The sequence below is a fragment of the Antrostomus carolinensis genome, unplaced genomic scaffold, assembly GCF_000700745.2.
Source record: "Antrostomus carolinensis isolate BGI_N321 unplaced genomic scaffold, ASM70074v2 scaffold2290, whole genome shotgun sequence".
Lineage (NCBI taxonomy): Eukaryota > Metazoa > Chordata > Aves > Caprimulgiformes > Caprimulgidae > Antrostomus > Antrostomus carolinensis.
The window spans coordinates 7,798-30,319 of record NW_010286250.1 but is presented as its reverse complement, the minus strand read 5'-3'; the positions used below and the strand labels follow the sequence as shown (position 1 = coordinate 30,319).

The 22,522-nt window shown below is 48.6% G+C and overlaps 1 protein-coding gene across 1 annotated transcript in view; it reads right to left on the bottom strand.

Annotated features, from left to right (window-relative positions):
• The window catches only part of ZC3H7B (zinc finger CCCH-type containing 7B), a gene marked incomplete at its 5' end in the record, with an annotated part of 32,580 nt that overhangs the window by 2,346 nt on the left and 7,712 nt on the right, over positions 1–22,522 (bottom strand). Inside the window, 11 exons of the mRNA XM_010177225.2 lie at positions 1,432–1,540; positions 2,936–3,041; positions 4,624–4,757; positions 10,206–10,291; positions 14,069–14,250; positions 14,940–15,040; positions 18,186–18,391; positions 19,261–19,422; positions 19,509–19,671; positions 20,603–20,661; positions 21,596–21,944. Coding sequence (XP_010175527.1) covers positions 1,432–1,540; positions 2,936–3,041; positions 4,624–4,757; positions 10,206–10,291; positions 14,069–14,250; positions 14,940–15,040; positions 18,186–18,391; positions 19,261–19,422; positions 19,509–19,671; positions 20,603–20,661; positions 21,596–21,944 — 1,657 coding nt within the window. The remainder of the gene's footprint in view (positions 1–1,431; positions 1,541–2,935; positions 3,042–4,623; positions 4,758–10,205; positions 10,292–14,068; positions 14,251–14,939; positions 15,041–18,185; positions 18,392–19,260; positions 19,423–19,508; positions 19,672–20,602; positions 20,662–21,595; positions 21,945–22,522) is intronic.

The following is a 22,522-nucleotide window of genomic DNA, read 5'->3' as shown; positions in this document are numbered from 1 at the left end:
TCTCTGTGGACTTCACCCTGCGAGGTGACTCTCCATCAGGCCTGATTCTGCTTGACCTCAGCAGACATCTCACTCCAGCCAGGGAGCTGAGGCAGGGGCTGGATTCAGACCCATCCCTTCCCTCTAAGCCTAAGCTTCATCCTCAGCACTCGAGGGGGAGGAGAGCCCTCGAGCAAACTGGCCACAGGAAGCACTGGGGAGGAAGACCTAATGATAGCTTGGCTCAAGTTCAAAAGCTGCCCAGAGGACAGCAGTCGATGTCTCTTGATACTTTTGGTTTAAAACCCACTCAGAATACCAGTGGGAAGGGAAATTTTGGGTGGAAGCTTTGACTGCACATCTGCCTTTCAAAGATCTGTTTCTGAGAGAGGCTATGGAAACATAAATGTTTGCAGACACCAATGACACGCTGCGTTAGTGATTTACTCCTTGCTAAATGGTTAATTGAGGAATTCAGGGCAATTGGGGATAATGAATGTAAATTCCCCCAAACTGAAACAACGCTGCTGTTTGCAGATTCACCTTCGTGCTTGAGCAAACACACCCAGACTGGTCTGATGTGCTTTAAAGGCCTCAGCAATGAAATTACTTGAACTGTAACAAATAACAGTGTTTGGCCCTGCAGAGAGAAAGACCCTCCATCCAAGCATAAAGACTGAACAAACTCAAGGCAGACCAGAAGCACTCCAAGATTTCCAGCATCTCCCAACAGAGCTCGGTGAGCACCTGGACAACTGGGCCTCGCAGAGACGGTTTTTTCCTAGCTTGCTGTTGGTTTGAATAAATAAGAACTGTTGCCAGAGAGCTGGCAGTCCAGGACATGGGCAACCCCCCCAGCTATCCCCCAAAAGGTAAGCTAGGAGTCTGCACAAGCAATGCCAGACAAGCTCCTCCACAAAGGTACCACCCAACGATGTTCTCGTTTGGGATCTCAAATCCACCCCTTTGAATGCAATGCCACGAGGAGGGAGTGCCGCAGCCCAGGAGCAAGAAATATGAGCAGAAATGGGCAACAAAGCCAAGGCAGATACAAGAAAGACAAGAAAGATACAGGAGCAGCTACAGGTCAGGACTGGTGCTTTGGCAGAGCTCTACACAGGGCCTGGCCTGGGACAGTACAGGCAACTAGAGGGACAGCACAGGGTGGATTCAAAGAGCTGAAGACAGGGAGGGAAGCAGTGGAGGAATGCAAGACACAGGACCAATGTGCACTAGTCCCAGAGTGAGGGACTCAAGATACACATGCATGTTTAAGAAAAGAGCAGCTCTGTATAGACAGACCTGCCCCATAGTGCCATCTAAACTCATGGTACCAGCTCTGTCCAGCTCCATCTCTGCTGTCAAAAGTATGTCTTAAAAGACCCTGCATCCACTGCCCAAATGTCCTCTTCCCTCTCCCCAAAATCTCTGGCCCATGTTTCCCCCACTCACTTTTATTTTCCTTCATGAAGGTCCACATGTCTCTCTCCTCAGGGCTGTGGGCGAAGGAGCAGTTACCCACATACTGGCATTTCCTGCCATTTTGCGCATGGATACACAACTGTTAAAAGACAGAGAGCAAAATGTAGCATCTGTGCAAACTCTCCTTGCTAGAGGGGAAAATGAGTTCAAAAAAACAGCCAGGGCATTAAATTGCACACAGGAGAGGTTGCAAACAGGACATACATCATTAACTCATGCTTCTTTTCCTCAAGCTCCTGATGACATGACGGGTAAGTTTTCCCTATAAATACGCAGGCAGCTCAGTTTAGCACCTGGACTCATCTTGTTGCCATTTCCATAGGCCACCAGGTACAGGTACGCTTAGTGCTGGCCCTGCTCAAGACAGCAGAGAGCAGCCTGAATAGACCCAACAGTGTCTCCTGCTGGTCAAGTTGCTGGTCCCCAAAGGTGACTCATTCTCCAGCCATCTCCAAGTGTCTGAAGAGTGGCCTTATGGGTTGCTTAGACCACACTAGTGTGCACACAGCTTTACTTCACAGCTACCAACAACATCATTGCCAGAGAAAATGAGAAGCGTTCCAAGCACCATATTTACTGATTGTCCCTTCTCCCCAAGTCCTGCCACCAGAGGAGGACAGCAGTGTGGAGACCAGCTGGCCCATACAAACTGGGGGGAAGGGAACACGCTGTTCCTCTCTGTCTGGGGCTGGGTGGGAGCTCAGGCAACACACGCACTCGTATGGCAAACTGCTTTACTGTGCGATCTGCGACTCACCTGCTGGCCTTGTCTCCTACTGCAGCAGCTGTAAATAACTCCTGCTCCCCCACTCTGGCTTCTAGCAACTGGCCTGCAACTGGAGAGTGCTCAAGGCTTCATGCGTGGCCTTGTGCCTGCCACGGAGTAAGGGGCAGCAGATCTCATAGGGCAGGGGGAGAGGAGCTTTCTCCTTTCAGGGAGGGAGAAAAGGAGAGGGAGAGAGAAACTATCAATGACCATATCTGGGGCTGGGGTTGGACCTTGGGTATCTGTAGTTTTCCTCATAGCATGTGGCTTTTTAGCTGAGTTATTAGTTTTGCTTTCAAAACACACTGTGAGCACGTTTCACAATCTACAGCAGCCAGCCATAGCAAAGGCAAGGACAGGCTTCTCCCAAGTGCTCCAGCTTGCCTCTAACCCACATTGAGAAACCCTGACCTAAGGGGAGACTTAAATCTCATTTCCAAACCCTGTGCCAGCCACTTCTTGAGATGGTGACTGCATTAACAGCAACGTCCGAAACTTGCATATGTGTGCAGAGTGGTTTAAATGGGTGCTGCTCCTTTTTCTGCTCCACCCTTTTACTGGATGTGTTTCCCTCTGCCCTTGCCTCTCACCTCAGCCAGCACGTGTCTGCCTCCCTGCCAGGTCGGCAAGGTACCAGCCCTCAAAGCACTGCACTGTGGTGAGAAGGAAGGGGAAGGGGCACCTGGCAGCGCTGGGCATGGGGCTTACATCATATTGCTGTGGGAAGTTGCGGATGGAAGGCAGTGGTCGGACAGACACCCACTTCTTCTTTGCTTTGGACATCACCAGCAGGACACGACGTTCCTTTGTCCAACTGAAGAAGAGAGAATAAATCAAGAGAGGCAAAAGGAAGAGCAGAACAATGTTTTGTTTTCCTCAAAGACCCTTAAATATTGAGAGGTGACCAGATCCTCCTGTTCAGCTTGTCCTTGCACTATCCATCTGCTCCTAGACATGCATATCTGTGACAGAGAAGCCACAAGAAGGGTGTTTTAGGAAGACTTCTCCCTCTGCTTATAACATATTTCTTGGGGTATCTCTTCTCAAAAAGCCACAAAAGTCTCCCCCAAGTCTCACATAGCATCACTATGGATTGCTAAACAGCTGCATTCCACCCTTCAACACAGCCAATTCTTGTGCAATCATGATCCATGAAAAACATTTGGGAATATTTTCTGCTTGAAAGGTACAGTAGAAATGCAAGTCATTACAAGCACTGTCTTGTGAACAGGTGCCAGGAAGTATCAGTTCTCCTGCAGCTCCAGCAAGTGATCACCAGGACAATACTCTGGGCAAAACCCCCACCTCTATTCAGCAGCTGCACAAAGAGGTGTTAACCTTCCTGTTCCAGGAAGCGATCCTCACCTGCTCACTTCCTCCAGCAACTGCTGCTTCTGTCTCTTTCAACAAAGGTCTTATATTTGCAACAGGACACTGGACTGCGCACCTTTGCGGTGTGAGTTACGGGAAGTGAAGTCCTATAAACCTTTCCATCCTATCCTGCCAGGCTGCCTGGGTGAGACAGGCCACAGTTTCCATGACCCAATGGTGACATTCCTCTTCTAGGGGGCTTACAAGAAAGATGGGGACAAACTTTTTAGTAGGGCCTGTAGCAATAGGGCAAGGGGTGATGGTTTTGAACTGAAAGAGGGTAGATTCAGACTAGATAGAAGGAAGACATTTTTTATGGTGAGGGTGTTGAAATACTGGAACAACCCAGAGAGGTGGTAGAAGGCCCATCCCTGGAAACATTCAAGGTCAGGTTGGATGGGGCTCTGAGCAACCTGATCTAGTTGAAGATGTCCCTGTTCATTGCAGGGGGTGTTGGACTGTGACAGAGAAGGTAGGTCCCTTCCAACCTGAACCATTCTATAATTCTATGATTCTATCACACCAAACACCCTCATGGGACTCAGGGAGCCAGGATGGGCAAACAGACAAGACATACATCAGAGAAGAACAACCAAAGCAACGAAACAGCCAAGTAAACTAATTTAAAAGGAAGCAGAATGCCTTGAATCATTGCTAACAGTGACCTGAGAGACATCTGCAAACAGCTAGGAGTATAAACAAGTGCAGAGGAGAACTATATTACTGACCTTGCTAAGAAGAAATGATAGCAACTGGGAAAAAACAGAATTGGGGGAGCTGGACTGCACACACCAGGAATAACAGTCTGCACAATGCTGGCAGCAAATACAAACAGTAGAGAGCTGTAAACTGGAAAACAGCTATCTGCAATGCTTGTTATAGTGACAAACACCCTGAGCAGCAGGAGGCTTCTAGGAAACCTTACAGCTTCTTCCAAAGAGGCCACATGAAGCCCTGGAGAAGGTAAGAGGATAAATTTCTGACCCTGAGGAGTGGTGGGGGAAAGAGAAGGTTGCATTGCTCACCAGTGGCGGGCTTTGGCACTACAGTACTTGAGGTCTTTATCTGGCTCCACCAGCTGCCCGTTCCTCCAGCACTGGCCACACACAAATTTCATCTGGAGGTCAAAGGTGCTTGACATGGGAGCCCGCGGAGAAGCCTGGGGAAGAGAATCACAACCTCAGGCAAACAGAGCCAAAATGCACCCCCCGAACTGCCACAGAGATGCTGGCAGCTCCCTGCACACCCACACGCCAGTGACAAACCAGATTAAATCAGAGACAGCCCAACTCTCCTTTGCCAGTGTTAGCAGGTGGCCCATTGAGATACCAGACAGGAGCAAAACCACTGCTTGCTTCAGCATGATTTCCTGGGCTTTGACGTCTGGCCAAATGCACAGCCAGCCCAGCAGCTTCAAGCACTGACCAGGCCTGGCTGTGAAACCCCTGCAGCGTATCTCCGTGTACAGACAAGCTCTGTGAGACCTGCCCCAGCGCTTAATCCCCACTTCCCCGCAGGGAGGGCAATCCATATCCCCCTCAGTACCCATGGAGAGAACTCAGTAGCTCAGCTGAGACAGCTTCCTCAGGAGGAAGCCAGGCCATGCCACAGCACAGGACCTGCCTTTGGACCAAGAGGCTCATGTCACATCAAGCATTTGACACAGTGAAGTCAGAGCTGGGTCTTCTTGTTGATATCCTTCCAAGCCATTCCTGGGCAGGTTTCCATCTCACACAGTTCCTTTGCACCAGGTTTCACAGGCAGTTAATCATGATCTCTGGACAGAGGCACAACTGTCAATGCACATATTTCATATTCTCTCAGCCACTTCCCTTGATTGGCCTTCTACCTGTGCCCATGAAAAGGCTGGTTTGGGATTATGACTAACAGATTGTGGAAAAAAACCCAAACCCAAAACGACCTAGTCACATATTACCACTGCCCTGTGTTTTCTGAACAAATCTCTTGAAAGCCATTTTCATTCTGTATCACCACTGGAAGACATGAAGCTGGTGTTTCCAGTTCATCTCCAAACCAAAGAGCAAACCTGACTGGATGCCAGTGGCCGTGGGCACTGGAGTATGCAAGGGTACAAAAGGACACTCCGGTCATCGAGCCGACCACGAAGTACAAACGTCATGTACCAGTAAAACAGTCCTCTGACTGCTACTCACATAAGCAGCCCATCCCAGCTACCGTGCCTTGACTTCTAGGCCTGAGGACCTAACAATGAGCAGACAGGCAAACCATGTCCCCAAGGAGCAGGCTTCTGACAGCAACTGATTACCAGTAGCGTGGACCCTACGTGCATCCATCCCTGGCAAAGGGAAAACAGCAAGTACAGGCAGTACCGAATCAAAGCATCTTCCAGGAAACACCACATAAGCTATGACCTACCACTCTGCATCTTCCAGACCTAGTCTTTTGGAGAAGCAGAGCTGACATATAAAAGGTCCTCCATCACTGTGAAAAGCTGACCAGAAAGCTGGCCTTTGCTTGTGCTGACTACAGGAGGTCAGCACTGCTCTGGATGTCCCAGCAAAGGGACCCTTCCAGAGAACCATCACCTCTCTTGAAAAGCAGTGGCAATTCTGGCCTGCTTGCCTACAAGATGGCCTTCCTGGTGGCATCCAGCACACGACTTGTTCATGTCAGCTTTCACCAGCACTGGTGACCACCAAGAACATATCAAAGCATTTGGCTGTGGTATGAGCAGGGTTGAGACGTGGGATATCACAGAAGGCAGTAAGGTGCCTCCCTCTCAGATGTGTGGCCTCAGATGTGTGCTGTTTTGGTAACAAAACAGCACTGCTGGCATATTCCCTTTTATCAGCCCCATGCTATCTGCCATGTAATCTTCCAGGCAACAGATCTCTCGGCACAGCCAGGAAGCTTGGCTCAAATCTACTGATCCAGCAAACATAAAAACTGAGTGGCTCCAGAAGGCACAACAGATCAGAGAGAAAGAAAATGTTTTGCAGGTAATTCTGGTGATCTGGGTTGCTTTTTCCACAAATTCTTAACCATAAGAAACACCATGCATTTCTTCATCAGAGTCATGCAGATGCTGGTCAGTCCAGTGGGCACATATGCTCCCATGGGATTGGGAGCCAAGCAAAAAATCAAAGTTGCTGCTGTTGCTGCTACATGACTGTATTTGTAAAGGCAAGACACATACCTGGCAGGCTGCTGATAACCAACAGTGTGGAAATTAGAATCATATGAGGCTCTAGCAGACGAAGCCAGGCAAAAGTGCCTCAGGCTGTGGCACCACCCCTTGCTATGAAGCCAGACAATATAGTGTTAGCTATGCACCATGGCAACCAAATAAATAAAAGTCTGGCACGACAGCTCTCCACTTCAGGCTTTGCAGAAAGCTACAGCCCCAGCATGGCCACTTGTGTCTCCCAACTTCAGGAAACCCTCTGAGCTACACTGAATGCTCTGTGGAGAAGCCACGTGCCTTGGTGGACTATATGAGGAGTCCAGGTTACTCTGCCACCTAACCAAGTCAGCTGTACTTAGGTGCAAGTACCCCTTACTAGAGGCTTTCCTCTCCATGCTTAAATGCCTAATTCTGAGACCAGTTTTTATGGGAGTTCTGCGTATGTGTATGGCTAGTGGAGTAAAAACAGAATAGCCCTTGAAAACAAAACAAAACATAACAAAACAAAAACAAGGGCTAAAACCCCTCAGTTCTTAGGGATGTGATGGGAGGACATTCAGCTACCTGCAACAGTCTCTCCTGCTGACTGTCTCTTCAATCTGCAGCCACTGGGTTTACTCCTACAGCAGCCTCTATGGGGCCAAATTCATGGGGCCAAGTGTGAGATCCCTGGCACATGTTTAACAAGGAGTGCTATCTTCATCTTCCACTTCTTGCTAAGTCTCCTGACCTGCACTGTCACAGCTGCTGGGTCCCTGTATGCTGCCTGCCTCTTTTCTCCAGAACTGCACAAACCCAGCTGAGTCCAACTGGCAGCTGTGACAAAACTGCAGCAAAATCCCTGGGAGCGACTTTGCTTCCGCTGACCAGAGGGCACCAGGGTGAGCGTGGATCACATGGGATGGTGGGAAGGAGGGGTCTGCTTTTACAGCACTCCTGGGATGTTGTCTTTGCCAGGCAGCCAACTTCAAAAGCTGGAAGGACACTGAGAAAACTCTGAGTCACGTTAGCCTGCTTGGACGGGAGAAAATAATGGCAAAAGTAAACATTTCTCAACAGATACATTAGTCCTGGCCCCGGGGTCTTCGGCAGCAGGCCAGTGTCTCACCCCAGAGCACAGCCCCCTGGCTGAGTACGTGCTGATGCCAAAGCCATGGTTTGCTATTGCAAACACATGCATCTGACCAACTTGGCCCTGTCTCCCTGCACAGTGCCAGTGTCAGGCTGCCAATCCCTTCAGACAACCGATGGTGCCACTGGTAGGCACTTTCTGACTGCACCAAGGCTGCTACTCCTCCTCTGCACAAACAGATGCCCTGGAAGGGTGGAGGGTGCAGTCCAGCTCTGTGACAGGCATTTGTGGGGCACAACCAGACTTCGCCATTGGCCATCAGCCCTAACACTGCCCACAAGGCCCAGAAACTGTAGCTCTCTGCCCATTGTGACTGCTGATGTAGCAGGCACTGGCATTTCTTTTCCTGATCCCCTGCCCCCTGCAAGCCCCAACAGCCAGAAATGAAACCCTCGCTCAGTATTCAGATCCCACATGCTTCAGAGGACATGGTCTGACTGTGCCCACTCAACAACTTGTTCTTCCAACAGCAGCACCTTCAGACAAAGGTGATTTTGAAGCTGCAAGGCTTACAGAAGAACAGCTGTCCATCTATCCTTTTTTATCCCCAGATTATGCACAGAGAATGGCAAGACAGAGCTTTCTGGAAAATGCAGGCAGATCCACAGCAGGCAGGACAGAACCGGTCACTAGGCTTCACTCTCCATGGGGCAGGGATTGCTGATATAAATCCAACTAGTGTCACAAACTGTTGCAAACTCACACTTAAGTTTTCTCCACTGTGGAGATGCATGCAGCTGCCTCTGTCCTCACACCAGGGAGAAAGAGCTCATAGCCAGCTCTGTTTGCAGGGACCATTCAGATCATCCAGGCTCACTTCTCACATAATACAGGCTGTAGAAACTTGTTCTCTCAGCTTCCTGAGAGGCTAGAACATATTTCTTAAGCAAGTCAGACAGTTTTGGGAACTAGAGACCTTGGTTACTCTGGACTGCTGCTTCCCATTCAATAACAGCAGAATAGGCTGCACACTTAAGTTGCTGAGCATCTCCACAAAGATGACTCCATCTCATGCAGCATAACCAGTACATAGGTGGACACAGAGCCCGATGCAAGGATCAGTGCAGTCACCTGCATCTTTCCTGTTGGGCTAACCCATGTTCATCAGACCTGCTTTTCCCCAGCATCAGTGCCCTACAGCCTTCAGAACACTTCTGCTGGCCTGTAACCTAGCCAAAAGCAAGCTGCTGCACACCACGTGAGTGACTCAGATCCCTTTCCTATAAAACACCTCCTCTGCAGAGTGCTCACATGCTGCACTTAGTGCTGGTCTCTGCAGAGGAACTCCTGGGTGAGAGGTCCCAGACAAAGGTGAAGCACCCTTGCTTTGGCAGTAAGGCACAGGCCAAAGCATGGTGAGCTTAGGCCTCCACAAGGGGAAAGAAAGCTGACAAGTGGGAACAAAAAGGATTCACAACAGTTTGCCCGCCATTTTGCAGGGGACAGAACTGCTCCTATGACTGAGAGCTTGCTAGGAGGCATGAAGTTTCTCATCTCATCAGACATTACCTTCTGAAAGTAATTAAGGAACAAAAAACTCATTGTTCTAATGGCAAAACTGCTTTAGTTCAACCTTGGGGCTGGGCTGGGAATTGTCCTCTCTGGGTGGACTCTGCTCCTAAACTACAGAACACCTTATTGGGGAAAAAAACGGATAAGGCAGTGCCACTTGTAGCCAGGTTGGAAGAAATCAAAAAGGTGCCCTTTGCTTGTAACACACCTTTCCAGAGAAACCTCTTGGCAGTGCTGGAGGATACAGCCAGAGGCACCTTCTCCCACATTGAGAGACTGGTGGCACAAAGAGAGGCAAAGCTGACAGCCTCCTCCTGGCAAAGTGCCACTAAGATCTCTGCCCAGCCTCAACAGCACCTGAGCTGCAAGTTCCACCCACTTCTGCGTTTAGAGCAGTCCTGTGGGTCATGAGTCATTTCTTAAGAGTCCTTCAGACTGCCATATCGTCCCTTGGCCACTACAGGGCAGCAGGACACCTTTGGTCCCCTCGGTGTAGCCATGGTCCCCTAAGTCTCCCGATTTCACTAGCAGGGTGCCACAGGAAGCACAGCTCTCTGTGTGCTGCCCTCCCTGCTCTGGAGGCTTCACCCCACTACTAAACAGAGCAGATAACAACACTGCAAAACAAGACACAAAGCTCATCACTTAGTGCAACCAGGAAAGCTCTCAGCTGTCCTCCTCCCCAATGGCCAGCCTGTCTGCCTGGGACCTGTCAGGCACAGCAGTGGGAGGAAAAGACAGAAAGTGTTGGAATAGCTGGGAGCAAAACCAGGCTGCAAGTCCTATATGCACCTTACCATGCTGTTGGCTGGTTTGCTGGCATGTGCCTCCATCTGCTGCCAGTACTTCTTCGATTCCTGCACAATATCTTCATGGGTCATTCCTGGGAACAAAAGGAGACAGGACTGAGCTACCCTACTTTGACCAAGAGAAAAGAGGGAGGGAGGGGTTGCAGGACTTCCTACAGTGGGGCTTAAGAACCCCTGTGTGGCTGACAGCTCCCAGCAGGCCCACTGGTAAAATCAGGACATGGGTTGTGACGGGACCCACCACAAAATGTGTTTAAGCACAGGCTAAGGAAGGTCCTCTCTCCACACAAGCCAAATGAGAGGGGAAGAGCTCGGTCTCCTGGGCTCATTCAGACCTGGCGTTCTGCTCAGTCTGTCTGCAAAGGACCCAGGTGCTGCCTCCAAGATGATGATTCTTGACTAGAGGTCAAGACCTTGACCAAGGCTGTCCCCCAACACAATATCAACAGCTTCTACCCAAAATACTGAAGGTAATGCTTTGTTACTGTTGATCTACTGTATATTGGCCTTTTTGCCACTAGCTTGGAAGATCACAGATATCCCACTGAGACATCTAGCATCTCCCCAGAAGAGAAGCCAGAAGCCTCACCTAATCCCTGCTGGGATTAATTAGCCTGTTACACACTGCAAGTTGTGGAGGCTGTCCATCAAGCAATAGGTGAAGAGGAAAGGTGAAATTCAACACAGACAAACGCCAAGTGTAACCAAAGTAGCAAGGAAAGACCAACAGTGCAAAACCAACCAAGGAACAGTTACTAGTATGTAACCAGCAAGGAAAGATCTGCAAGGTTTCCGGAATCAGAAATGCAACATCAGACAACAAGAAAAAGGGTTGGTCAGACCTGATCTAACAAATTAGCTCCTGACCAACTCAAGTGGTGAGGGAACAGCCCCTGCCAGCACCAGCCAGCTAGATGGGTGCTATGATTCTCAGAGCACTAAACAGCAAGAGAAAAGTATGTAAGAGTAGGAACCGTCTGCTCAGTGTGAGGACTCTGTTACAAAAACGCCATGTTGTTTAAGTGCCATAAAGACCCGAGATAGCTGCCAAAACAAACTGAAGTATCTTACAACAGCTGACTGCAACAAGTGGGGTGCTGAGGGTGGCCTTGATGCAGCACCCTCAGCACAGAGAGGTTGCAAAATTGCTTGCTTTGCTTTTGCCTACAGCTTTTATTATTGAAGTGAGGTGTTCCCCAGGCATGCCACATGGACACAATCTTTGATCTGGGAGCCAGCATGTTCCAGAACTTAAGGGCCAGCAAACACAAGTTTTCATCTCAGATTAGGCTGTGTAACTTGGGTAAATCACAGCATTCCTGACCTCAGTTTCCCCATCTGTGATTTCAGCTGTCCAAGTCCCTGCCAGGCAACAATACTGATGTTTGTACAGGGCTTGGACAGGACAAAAAGCATTCAGGGAACTTTAACATTCTTCAGGAACATTTGCTCAGGCCTCCAAAATGGCAGCTGCTGCATAGCTGGTACTACTCCCAGACCAGAGCTGTTTGTGGATTTTCTCCTTCTTAACCATTAATCCCAGAAGAAACTGTGTAGAGTTAGAAAAAAACTGCAACTCCCTTTTCCGTGTCCAAGTATTCCAGGGCTGGACACAATGCTGAGCTGTACTTTGGGGACAAAAATTATACAGCTGGGAAAACCACAGCAAAAAGGTAACATGCTGCCCTGGACTTGGCAGAGAAAGGGCCAAAGCCCATCTTCTCCATTCTGCACACCTGCACTGTGATCCTCAGGGTGTAGAACCAATGGGAGAAGCATATACCGCTCCTCTCAAAAGACTGAATTTCAAATGAAGTTCTTGGCAAGTGACTGTCTTCTTCCAGTCCCAGAAATTTGAACTAACTCAACAATACAGTCTAGAAATGTGGTTGGGGAAAAAAACCCTTCCAAATACAAAAGGATGTTTTCCAATAAACCAGCTCTCCAAAGCATGAATTGTCCCAAAGAGAAGATCTGGAAACCAAAAGGCCTGTGTGTTTATTACTTATAACATTTCAGCACTTTTTGCAACATCAGTAGTGAGGACAGAGACTCTCTAATTTCCCCTGATGGAAGAACATAGCGAGATACGTCTGCGAAAACCCACAGTGAACAAGAAAACAGTCCTGTCTGTCCAAGTTTCAGATCTTGGGAACCTTTACTCTGCTAATATAATCCTTTATCCCCATGAACAAAGCCACAAGCTCTGTAAAAGTTCAAATAGCTGTGAAATGCAACAGCCCACTGGTTTCAAATGCAAGCTGCTATGAATGATGCCCTCTTCCTGTTTTTGCTGAGTAAACAGTGCCCAAATCAAACCCTCTGCTCCAAAGCTAAAGCATTCCCAGAGAATGGCGACAATTACCTCTCATCTCTGTTTCCATAATGAGGGCTACACTTAAGAAAGGTAATAAACTACCACCCCAGGAAGGCAAACTCACAAGGAAAGCAGGCTTATGTATACAGCTCTGCAGGAAAACAAAACAAAACAAAACAAAAAGATTATGACTCTCCCTTTGTTGGAAAATTGGGAATAAGCACAAGGATTACTGACCACCTCTGCAGCTAATCTCATGGCTTGTTTCATCTCCTCAGCTTCCCCACTAGAAATCACTTTAAGTAAAGAAGACAAGAAATAAAAATCAATCTAACCATTTCTTCTACAAGCTGAAGATGAAGGAATAGGAAGGGAGGGAAGGAGGGAGCAAAAAAACTTTTTATAAAAAAAAAAAATCAACAAAAATAAGCCAACCATAGGGTGGGGAAAAGATCAAAGTGCTTGAATATTAGAGTGCTCAGAGTACTATGGGCAGTATCATAAGCATGTAGGGTAGCAATGGTGGCGTATGGCTGACAGGCAACATGTGCTGTCTTAGAAACTCTGGTGTTGTAATTTCTTAATTTCCCGTGGCCACAAGTAAGTGAGGCCAAATGGGAAGAATAAAAGATGGCATTTGCCACAGTGTGCTACTTGGTACTTCATCACTGTACCTCATGAGCCAAGCCAAGGTGAAGGACTGCCCAGAACAACAGTGACAGGCACTTGAACAATAAATTAAAGAAGCTGCCTCCAATTACATCAAAGAATGGTGAGAAACATCCACAATGTGTTTCCTCTCTGAAATACCTCCATTACTGGGCTGGGTCCCACAATGAACAAGACCCTGAGGTGAAGAAAGATGTAGGTAACATTATGTGTGGAGCAGTATCTACTTGGTTAATAGGAGCGTAGCAAGAAAAACCCTCCAGCTTCTCAAGAGAGAGAGAGAGGACTGAAAGTGCCAGATGTGGTAGGGTCATTATGTGAGTGGCCTGAATATAATTTCTGCAATAGCCTCTTCAGAGGTATGTCATCAAAGCCTTTTTGGGAAACACCAAGTATCCTGTCATTTCCCACTGTCAGAGAATTTGTTTAGAGAAACTGGAGATGTACAGCCTTCCTTTATGTACCTGCTTTGTCACCTGTGCACACTGCCACTCTCACTGCACCAGACACTCACTCAGGGGCCCAACCGCTATTTAGGGACTTGCACAGGATTTAAGCACCAAAACACCTCTGGGGATTCAGCCTGACCTAATAATCATTTCAACTTATGGAGCTGGTCCCAAGGGAAAGGCTTCCTGGTCTGCAAATTACAGCAGCACATGGAAAGGAACAAGGGCCAAATCATCTCACAGAACACTTTGGCCCTCTCTTCTGTGTCCCCAAGGAGACAGTAAGTACATGCACAAGTGAGCACCAACTTCTCAGTACTCCCAAATCACCTTCTTTCTCTCTCAACTGGCCCCAGATGCACTCCAGAGGAATCTCGAGTGTACAAACCACCAGCCCTGCACCAAGTCACACTCACCTGAATATTGCTGCAGCAGCCAGACCTTGAGCTCGATGAAACTATGAGCAAAGTGGCAGCTATCTTCACGCAGGCAACCATAACGCACCTCATGTCGGCACACATCAAACTGGAAGTGCTCCTGGAACTGGCGGATCTTGGAGTATTTCAAGGAAGTGGAACGCACGATGTGGACTAGACACCTGCAGCCAGGCCAGAGAAATACGAAGCACCAGAGGATCAAATAGTCACCCCTTCCTCTTTACATGCAACTTTCAGACATTTGACTGGGCAAGCAAAGAACACAGAAAATCAGCTCTGGGAGAGGCACACTCCCACTGGGAAAACCGAACCCCTGCCCTCCCACCCTATCAACCCTAGGTACGGTTTTTCAATGTCCTCAGCCCATGGCTGATGCTCTGCTTAAGTGCAGAGATCAGACACACTTCAAAATATGCAGCAAAGATACCAACTCCTCTGGCTCAGCAAGTCCCTAAGTCACAGGTTGCCAGGAACCAGAAAGGGTTATATTACTGTGTATTTGACATGGTTCTCATACTTGTTTTCCTAAACATTCATTACCAGCCAGTCAGAGGCAGGATCCTGAGCTAGAGGATCTTTGGTTTGACCTTTATGTAAAGGCCAAACTGAAAGGCAAATTAAGTCAATGGAAAACTTAGGCTGACTTGAAAGAGCTTTGCTGATGCCTGAAATCCCTCGGCACCAGGAGGAAACATGCAGGGTGAAGCACACAGTGCTATTTATCATGCTTTGAGCTGCCCTATGATTGGAACCCATGGGGAGGAAAGAAAGAAAGAGAGCAGGGCCCTGGAGTTAAACTGGCTGGACTTGAGAGAGATTGTTCTCATCAGCACAAAAAACGATCACTCACTTGTTGTCATGGAAACTGTGTTTGGCAGAAAGGTTGGAGCAGACAGATGGTGTGTCCTTGGTCCCTTTGCTGATAATCCGGGGTTTGCTGTCAAAGCAAATCTGAGAAGAGAAGAATTAGCATGCTGGGAAAATCTTAGAGAGTAGTGAACCAGAGCCACTTCACTTGGTAGGGGAAGGAGACTCAGAGCCAGCCTATTCTAATGTTCAAAGTTAGAAGAAGGTTGGTGAAAACTTTGTGGTAGGCCTTTAAAATAAAGCAAGCACATTTTTGGAAAAGCTTCGGGACAACATTTTTTGGCTTATTCTCAACAATATTTTCCATTGTGGTTGGAAAAGTTTTGGTCAGAGCCACATATTCTTTCCCAGTTAGCCAACAGAGCAAGAACAAGGGGGAAATGATGGGGAGAAATAAAAGAACAGCCAGTTCATAGCAAAGAACATGTCCCTTTACATGTACCACTGTCAGTGTGAGGAACTGTCTGCTGCAGAGCATCAAGACAGTACGAGCCAACCCTTAACTGACCAACTCACTGGCTCAGCACAGACATCAAGTGGGAATTTGTTGCATTAGGGGGTTCTGATTTCTAAAGAAGCTGGGGTTAAATTACAATTCAAAGCAACACCTCAAGACAGAGGAAGAGAGAGGTTGTGTGCACTTGGTTCAGCTGCAGGGCTAAGGAGGAAAACTACCTCTCCTTTCTCCTACACAGCTGCATCCACTGCTCACTGCCCTTCTGGGAGCAGGGCATTGGCTGGGACATACAGAATCAGAATTGTTTAGGTTTGAAAAGGTCATTGAGTCCAACCATAAACCTAACATTGCCAAGTCCACTTCTAAGCCACGTCTCCAAGCACCACATCTACTCATCTTTTAAATATCTCCCGGGATGGTGACTCCATCACTTCCCTGGGCAGCCTGTTCCCATGCTTGACAATCCTTTCAGTGAAGAAACTTCTCCTAGTATCCAACTTAAACCTCCTCTGGTGCAACTCAAGGCCATTTCCTCTTGTCCTATCACTTGTTACTTGGGAGAAGAGACCAACACCCACCTCACTACAACCTCCTTTTAGGTAGTTGTAAGGGGTGATATGGTCTCCCTTGAGACTCCTTTTCTCCAGGCTAAACAACCCCAGTCCCCTCAGCCGCTCCTCAGAATACTTCTTCTCTAGACCCTTCACCAACTGTGCTGCCCTTCTCTGCACACATTCCAGCACCTCAATGTCTTCCTTGTAGTGAGGGGCCCAAAACTGAACACAGTATTTGAGGTGCAGCCTCACCAGTGCTGAGGACAAGGGAACGATCACTTCCCTACTCCTGCTGGCCACACTATTTCTGATACAAGCCAGGATGCTATTGGCCTTCTGGGCCATCTGGGCACACTGCTGGCTCATATTCAGCCAGCCGTTGACCAGCACCCCCAGGTCCTTTTCCACTGAGCAGCTTCTCAGCCACCCTTCCCCAAGTCTGTAGCATTGCATGGGGTTGTTGTGACCTGCAGGACCTGGCACTTGGCCTCAGCCCGTCAATCCAGCCTGTCTAGATCTCTCCGTAGAACCTTCCTTGGCGTCATCTGCAACTGGAAACGGTGTCAAAGGCTTTACTGAAGTCTAGGTACACAATATCCACAGCCTTTTCCTCATCCACTAAGTGGGTCACTTTGTCATAGAAGATCAGGTTAGTCAAGCAGGACCTGCCTTTCATAAACCCATTCTGATTGGGCCTGATTTCCTGGTTGTCCCCTATGTGCCGTGTGATGGCACTCAAGATGATCTGCCATAACCTTCCCTGGCACCAAGGCCAGACTAACAGGCTGTAGTTCCCCAGATCCACCTTCCAGCCTTCTTGTAATGGGTGTCACACTTGCTACCCTCCAGTCAACTGGGACCTCCCTGGTGAGCCAGGACTGTTGATAAATGATGAAAAGAGGCTTGGTGAGCAGTTCTGCCAATTCTCTCAGTACCCTTGAGTGAATCCCATCCGGCCCCACAGACTTGTGTGTGTCTAAGTGGTGTAGCAGGCTGCTAACCATCTCCCCTTGGATTACGGGAGCTTCATTCTGTTCCTCATCCCCGTCTTCCAGCTCAGGGGGCTGGGTACCCCAAGAACAACTGGTCTTACTATCATATTAAAGGCTGAGGCAAAGAAGACATTAAATACCTCAGCCTTTTTGTCATCCTTTGTCACTATGGACGGAGATAAATAAAGGATGGAGATTCTCCTTAGCCCTCCTTTTGTTGCTAATGTATTTATAGAGACATTTTTAATTGTCTTTTATGGCAGTAACCATATGAAGTTCTAGTTGGGCTTTGGCCCTTCTCATTTTTTCCCTGCATAACCTCACAACATCTTTGTAGTCCTCCTGAGTTGCCTGCCTCTTCTTCCAAAGAAGACATAAACTCTCCTGAGTTCCAGCCAAAGCTCTGTTTAGCCAGGCTGGTCTTCCTCCCTGACAGCTCATCCTTTGGCACATGGGGACAGCCTGCTCCTGTGCCTTTAAGATTTCCTTCTTGAAGAATGACCCACCTTCCTGGACAACTTTGCCCTTCAGGGTTGCCTCCAAAGGGACTCTGTCAACCAGGCTCCTAAACAGGCTTAAGTCTGCCCTCTAGAAGTCCAAGGTGGCGGTTCTGCTGACCTCTCTCCTTACTTCTCCAAGAATCAAAAACTCTTATTTTGATCACTGTGCCCAAGATGGCCTCCAACCATCACATCACCCACAAGTCTTTTTCTGTTCGCAAACACCAGGTCCTGCAGGACGTCTTCCCTAGTTGGCTCACTCAACACCTGTGTCAGGAAGTTATCTTCCATACACTCCAGGAACCTCCTGGACTGTTTCCTTTCTGCTGTACTGTATTTCCAGCAGACATCTGGCAAGTTGAAGTCCCCCACGAGAACAAGGGCTAGCGATTGTGAGACTTCTGCCAGCTGCTTATACAATATGTCATCTGCTTCTTCATCCTGGTTTGGACTCTCCCCTGATTCTTACCCATAAACACTCAATCCTATTGTCACCCTCATTAAGCTCTAAACACTCAAACCACTCCCTAATATACAGGGCTACCCCACTGCCTCTCCTTCCTTGCCTCTCCCTTCTGAAGAGTTTATAGCCATCCATTGCAGCACTAACATTTGTGCTAGTCATCTCACCATGTTTCCATGATGGCAACTATCAACACATCAATGGTCCAGATACATACTGAGGAGACAATGAAGGGTGCCTGCTCCCCCCTGCCAGCTCTGTACCTCACAGAGGAAGGTGAAGATGCCCTGATGTTCCTTGAGGAGCTTGGCAATGGTGAGGTTGCTCTGCTTGATCCCACCTAGCGGGTCAAAGAGGAGGTCACGGTTGAGGGTCCCCTTCCTCTCCTCCGTCCACACGTCGATCTCCTCCTGGTGGTACGCGAAGGTGCAGTTATCCCCGTACTTACAGTCCTGCTTGTTAAGCATATCTACAAAGCAACAAACAGCACACACCACCACACAGGGAGGGCGGCCCAGTCAGAAACTAAACTCTCTCTCTCGTCTCCTCCCACTGCCCACACCTCACAAGGAGCTGAAAGCAAGAAAACACAGAGGTAAAGAAAAAAGAAAAGACATCTTCCCTCAAGCTTGTCTATACCAAGACACTCAGGAAAGTTAATGCAAACTACTGGATGGTGGCATCTCAAGTAATGCCATCTGTTGTGGAAACCATCTCAAAATGGAGGCCTGCTTTAATTCAGTGCCTGGCTAGGGACAGACCATGATTAACCAGCCCCTTTTAAAGCCAATCCAGATTAAGTTCTCCTAGCAGCCCAGCACACAGGAGCTCTGTTATCTTGGCTTTCACAATCTCCCCACCTCATTAGGTACTTTATAATGACACTGTCGCAGGGACCAGTCTGATCACATTGCCTGCATGTATGCAGGGATGGGCTGGAGCAATGGAGCAGGCAGAGAGAGCTTTTCCCTAGGCAGAACGACAGCCCTGCCATGGGACTGCTGGGCAGAGTGGGACTAATGCAGGCATGCCTACAGGAGGCAGGTTCTCAGCAAAGCCCACATCAACAGGGCAGATCTGAGCCCTTGGCTGTGCGCAGCACCTCACTATGCCTGTGCAACTCTTCTGCTCCACCACTTTAAAACCTGCTCGCTCTCCACGGCATGGGACTGACTGTCTTTCATTGTACTGAGCCCTCTTGGTCCATGGGCTACTGATGGCACCGGAAGACCCCAAAGACAGAAGGTGATACCAATTGGAAGCCCCCTCCCAACCACCCCTGGCACGCGTGCTACAGCCCTTGCCCAGCCACTGACAGCCCTATCCCCTCCAGATCACCTTTGCACAGGTAATAGGATCCTACAAAGTTGGTTTTGGTTGGGCGAGGACGGATCCTCTTCCAGGTCTTGTCTTCAGAGTTCTTCAGCCTGCCCAGCAGAATGTCCCGCTTGCACTTGTGCTCCAAGCCTTCCCGATAGGTGTAATCACCAGCCTTGGGCCCTGCAGGACAGAATAACCCCATCAGCCCAGGGAAAGGCAAACCCTAGCCCGGGCCAGCGCTCTGGGTGGCAGAGCAAATGCATCACCTGTTTTGGGGTAGCAGATATGACAGGCTTGTTTGAAAACGTGAGTAGATGCCAGAGGGTTCTTCACCAGCAGGGCTGTGTTGGGCATTACTGGTTCCGGCTGGGATAGCAGGTGCTCAGTGACTTTGGGCACAGCTGGGTGATTCACTCCACCAAGGCTGACCTGAGCGAAAACACACATACCTCTCTTCTCAGCTCTGCAACCATATGAGTAAGAAACCTCTCTAATCCCTTGCCCCATTCATCTCTTAAAAGCCTTCATTATTTCCTCTCTCATCAAAACGTTCACATCTGAAACTACATTTCCAAAAGAGCTGCATGCAACATTTTCAAAGACAACAAACAGCATGGCATGTTCACTTCAAAGACAGACCTCTTTCTCTCTTGGTGAGGGACCTCATTTTTCTACCATGAACCACAGAACAAAATGCCCCCCTCACTCCTCCCCATTCCTTCCATCATGACCAACTCTGCATTTGAAGACTCTCAAATTAACCCAATGCCTGGGAAAAAAACCAATCCAATTATCAGTGAGTCTTCAGGGAGCAGATTAATCTGAGGACAGAGAGTTGGCTCTGCATTGAAGTAACAGGGACAGCAGGACACCAGGAACTTAAGAATAATTCTTGTTCCAAGCTTGCTAATCACAGATAATCCTCCTCTTTTGCTCCGTGACTGGAGACATGGGACAGGGGCAGGATAGTGTATCTGGAAAAGCCTCCTGACAGGGGCAGAGAGGAGCAAAGAACCTCACTAGTTTTAAGACAAAGCTGGCTTACTCCACCCCATCCTTCAGTGTTCTGTGGCTGACATATAGTGGGACACTGGCCTCTATGATCTCCTCTTGAACCTATAACCTAGGTCACAACATGTTTACCTTGGCAATAGGCAGAGTTGCAGACAAAAATTAAGATGGAACAAACGTCTTCCTACCAACTCTGGGAAAATCTTTACCTGTCTTACCACCACATGGGAGGCAACGCTCACTGGGGCGGGTTAAGAAGAGGGGCCCAAATTACCTACATCACCCAAGTCACTACTACCTTGGCTCCAGAGCACCTTGGGACATCAGCATGAGGGAGCAGCTCACTCACCACGGGGGATGGTTTTTGGCTGCCAGGTTGGTGTCGCAGCTCCTGAGGGCTAGTTTCTTCTGGGCAAAAGAAGAGGAAAAAAGCCCCACAAAACAAAAACAATCATTTCATTTTTAGAGGCAGTTCTGCTCACAAAAAAGACAAACAAATGCTTATTAAATCCATTTGCTTTATGTATTTCATAACATTTTAGTACTTTTTCCCCAAACTCCCCTGTCTAAGTCTTGAAAGAACTCCAGGAAAGGCCTTCTTGTTCCCTGCACCCTACTGAACCCAACTGAGTGCTGGCATTTTTTTTTCAACTCCAAGGCAGCCCAATACTGAGGTGAATCTGAGTGTTGAAATGCTGACTGGACAATCTCTGCTCTTCTAAAAATGCTTTTGCTGCAATACTGGGGACAAGTTAGCCAAGAAGAAGCCTACCTTCCCTCCTGGGACAGGAGGGGACCTACTCTTTGCCCACCATCCTCCACAGCTTTGCTCCTTGTGACATAAGAGTGCAGTGCTCTCTTGAACCCAGAGATGAGAGAGACCCACCTTGGCATTTGCTGTTCTGCCCAGTGCAACAAGGTCCTATATCACCTAAAACAATCATCAGGATTTTGCTCATTTGGTCCAAAATGTCAGAGTCACTGGGGGAGATGGAGGAATCATGTTATAGCCTAGCAAATTCTGCCAAAGGAGGTGTCCTGGACACCAGGCCAGGTTTCAGTCTCATTGCTCATCATTATACACCTTTGTGTTCCTTTCTCCTCTGAGATTTCACACCATGCACATACTAGTTATCTGGGATTAAACACACCAAAAGCCTTTCTTGTTACTCCTGAGCAAGACACATTCAGTTGCTCTGCCCAAGACGTTCCACATTTGTACTCCCATTCTGCAGCACCATCAGACAGAGCTACATGACAGATGTCCTGACCACTGAAGGAAATAATTTTGGCATGCATTCACAAGTAAAGCAGCACAAAACCCCGCCAGCCCCGCACCTACCAATGGCAAAGGTATCCAAGGCATCCAGTGACCCTCTGCTTGTCCCAAAGGAGTCCAGCGCATCAAGCCGCGAGTCTGTGTAGGGCAGCAGATCCAGAGAATCCAGCGAATCTAAGGTGGAGCCACCACTTCCTCCCGGCGGGGCCTCAAAGGCATCCAGGACAGAGGAGGAGGAGAGCTGCTTGGTGGGATCCATCACCAGGCCGAAGGAGGCAGGTGGCAGTGGGGTGGAGACAGGGATGCTGGCTGGCACGACTGGGGGCAGCAGTGGAGTTCCCCCCGGAAACACAGGGATCAGCTGGGGCATCTCTGTTGGCAGGTTGGTAGGAATGGTGCCCTGGACCAGAGACTTTGGGGAAGGGGGAGGACAAACGGCACATTAGGAATGAGGAGCAGAGAATGAGCGAACACAGAGAGCAACAGGTTCCCACTCAACTGTGTGCTGTGTTATCTGAAGTAAAAGGATACCCAGCAGCCCCATCCACCTGCAGACTTCCCACAGACCTTCCAATGTATCTACACCACACGCTGTCTGGACTGAGGTCCCTAATGAGGTGTTGGGCTACCTGAGCTCATCAGTCTGCAAGGCAGAGCCCTGTGCTGGGCACTTAAACCAGCTCAGGTCGAGAAACAGCACAGCTGAGTACACTCAGCACCAAGGTCAGGATAACAACCATTGCTCGTGGCACCTCTCATCAGAGCTTTTTGGCTCAGGGGGCATCCTGCATGAATATGATTACATTGCTCCCAGAGTCAAGTTGGCTCACATAACATCAGCAACACTGGCATCTAAAATCCAACATAAGTATGAATGCAGATTGTCTCTACAGCTCCCAGACCTGTTCAAAGAGCTTAGGCTGAATGCAGCCTGCACAAAATACAAGGAGATTAGAGCATGCCCACTGTATAGAATACATCCATCATTCC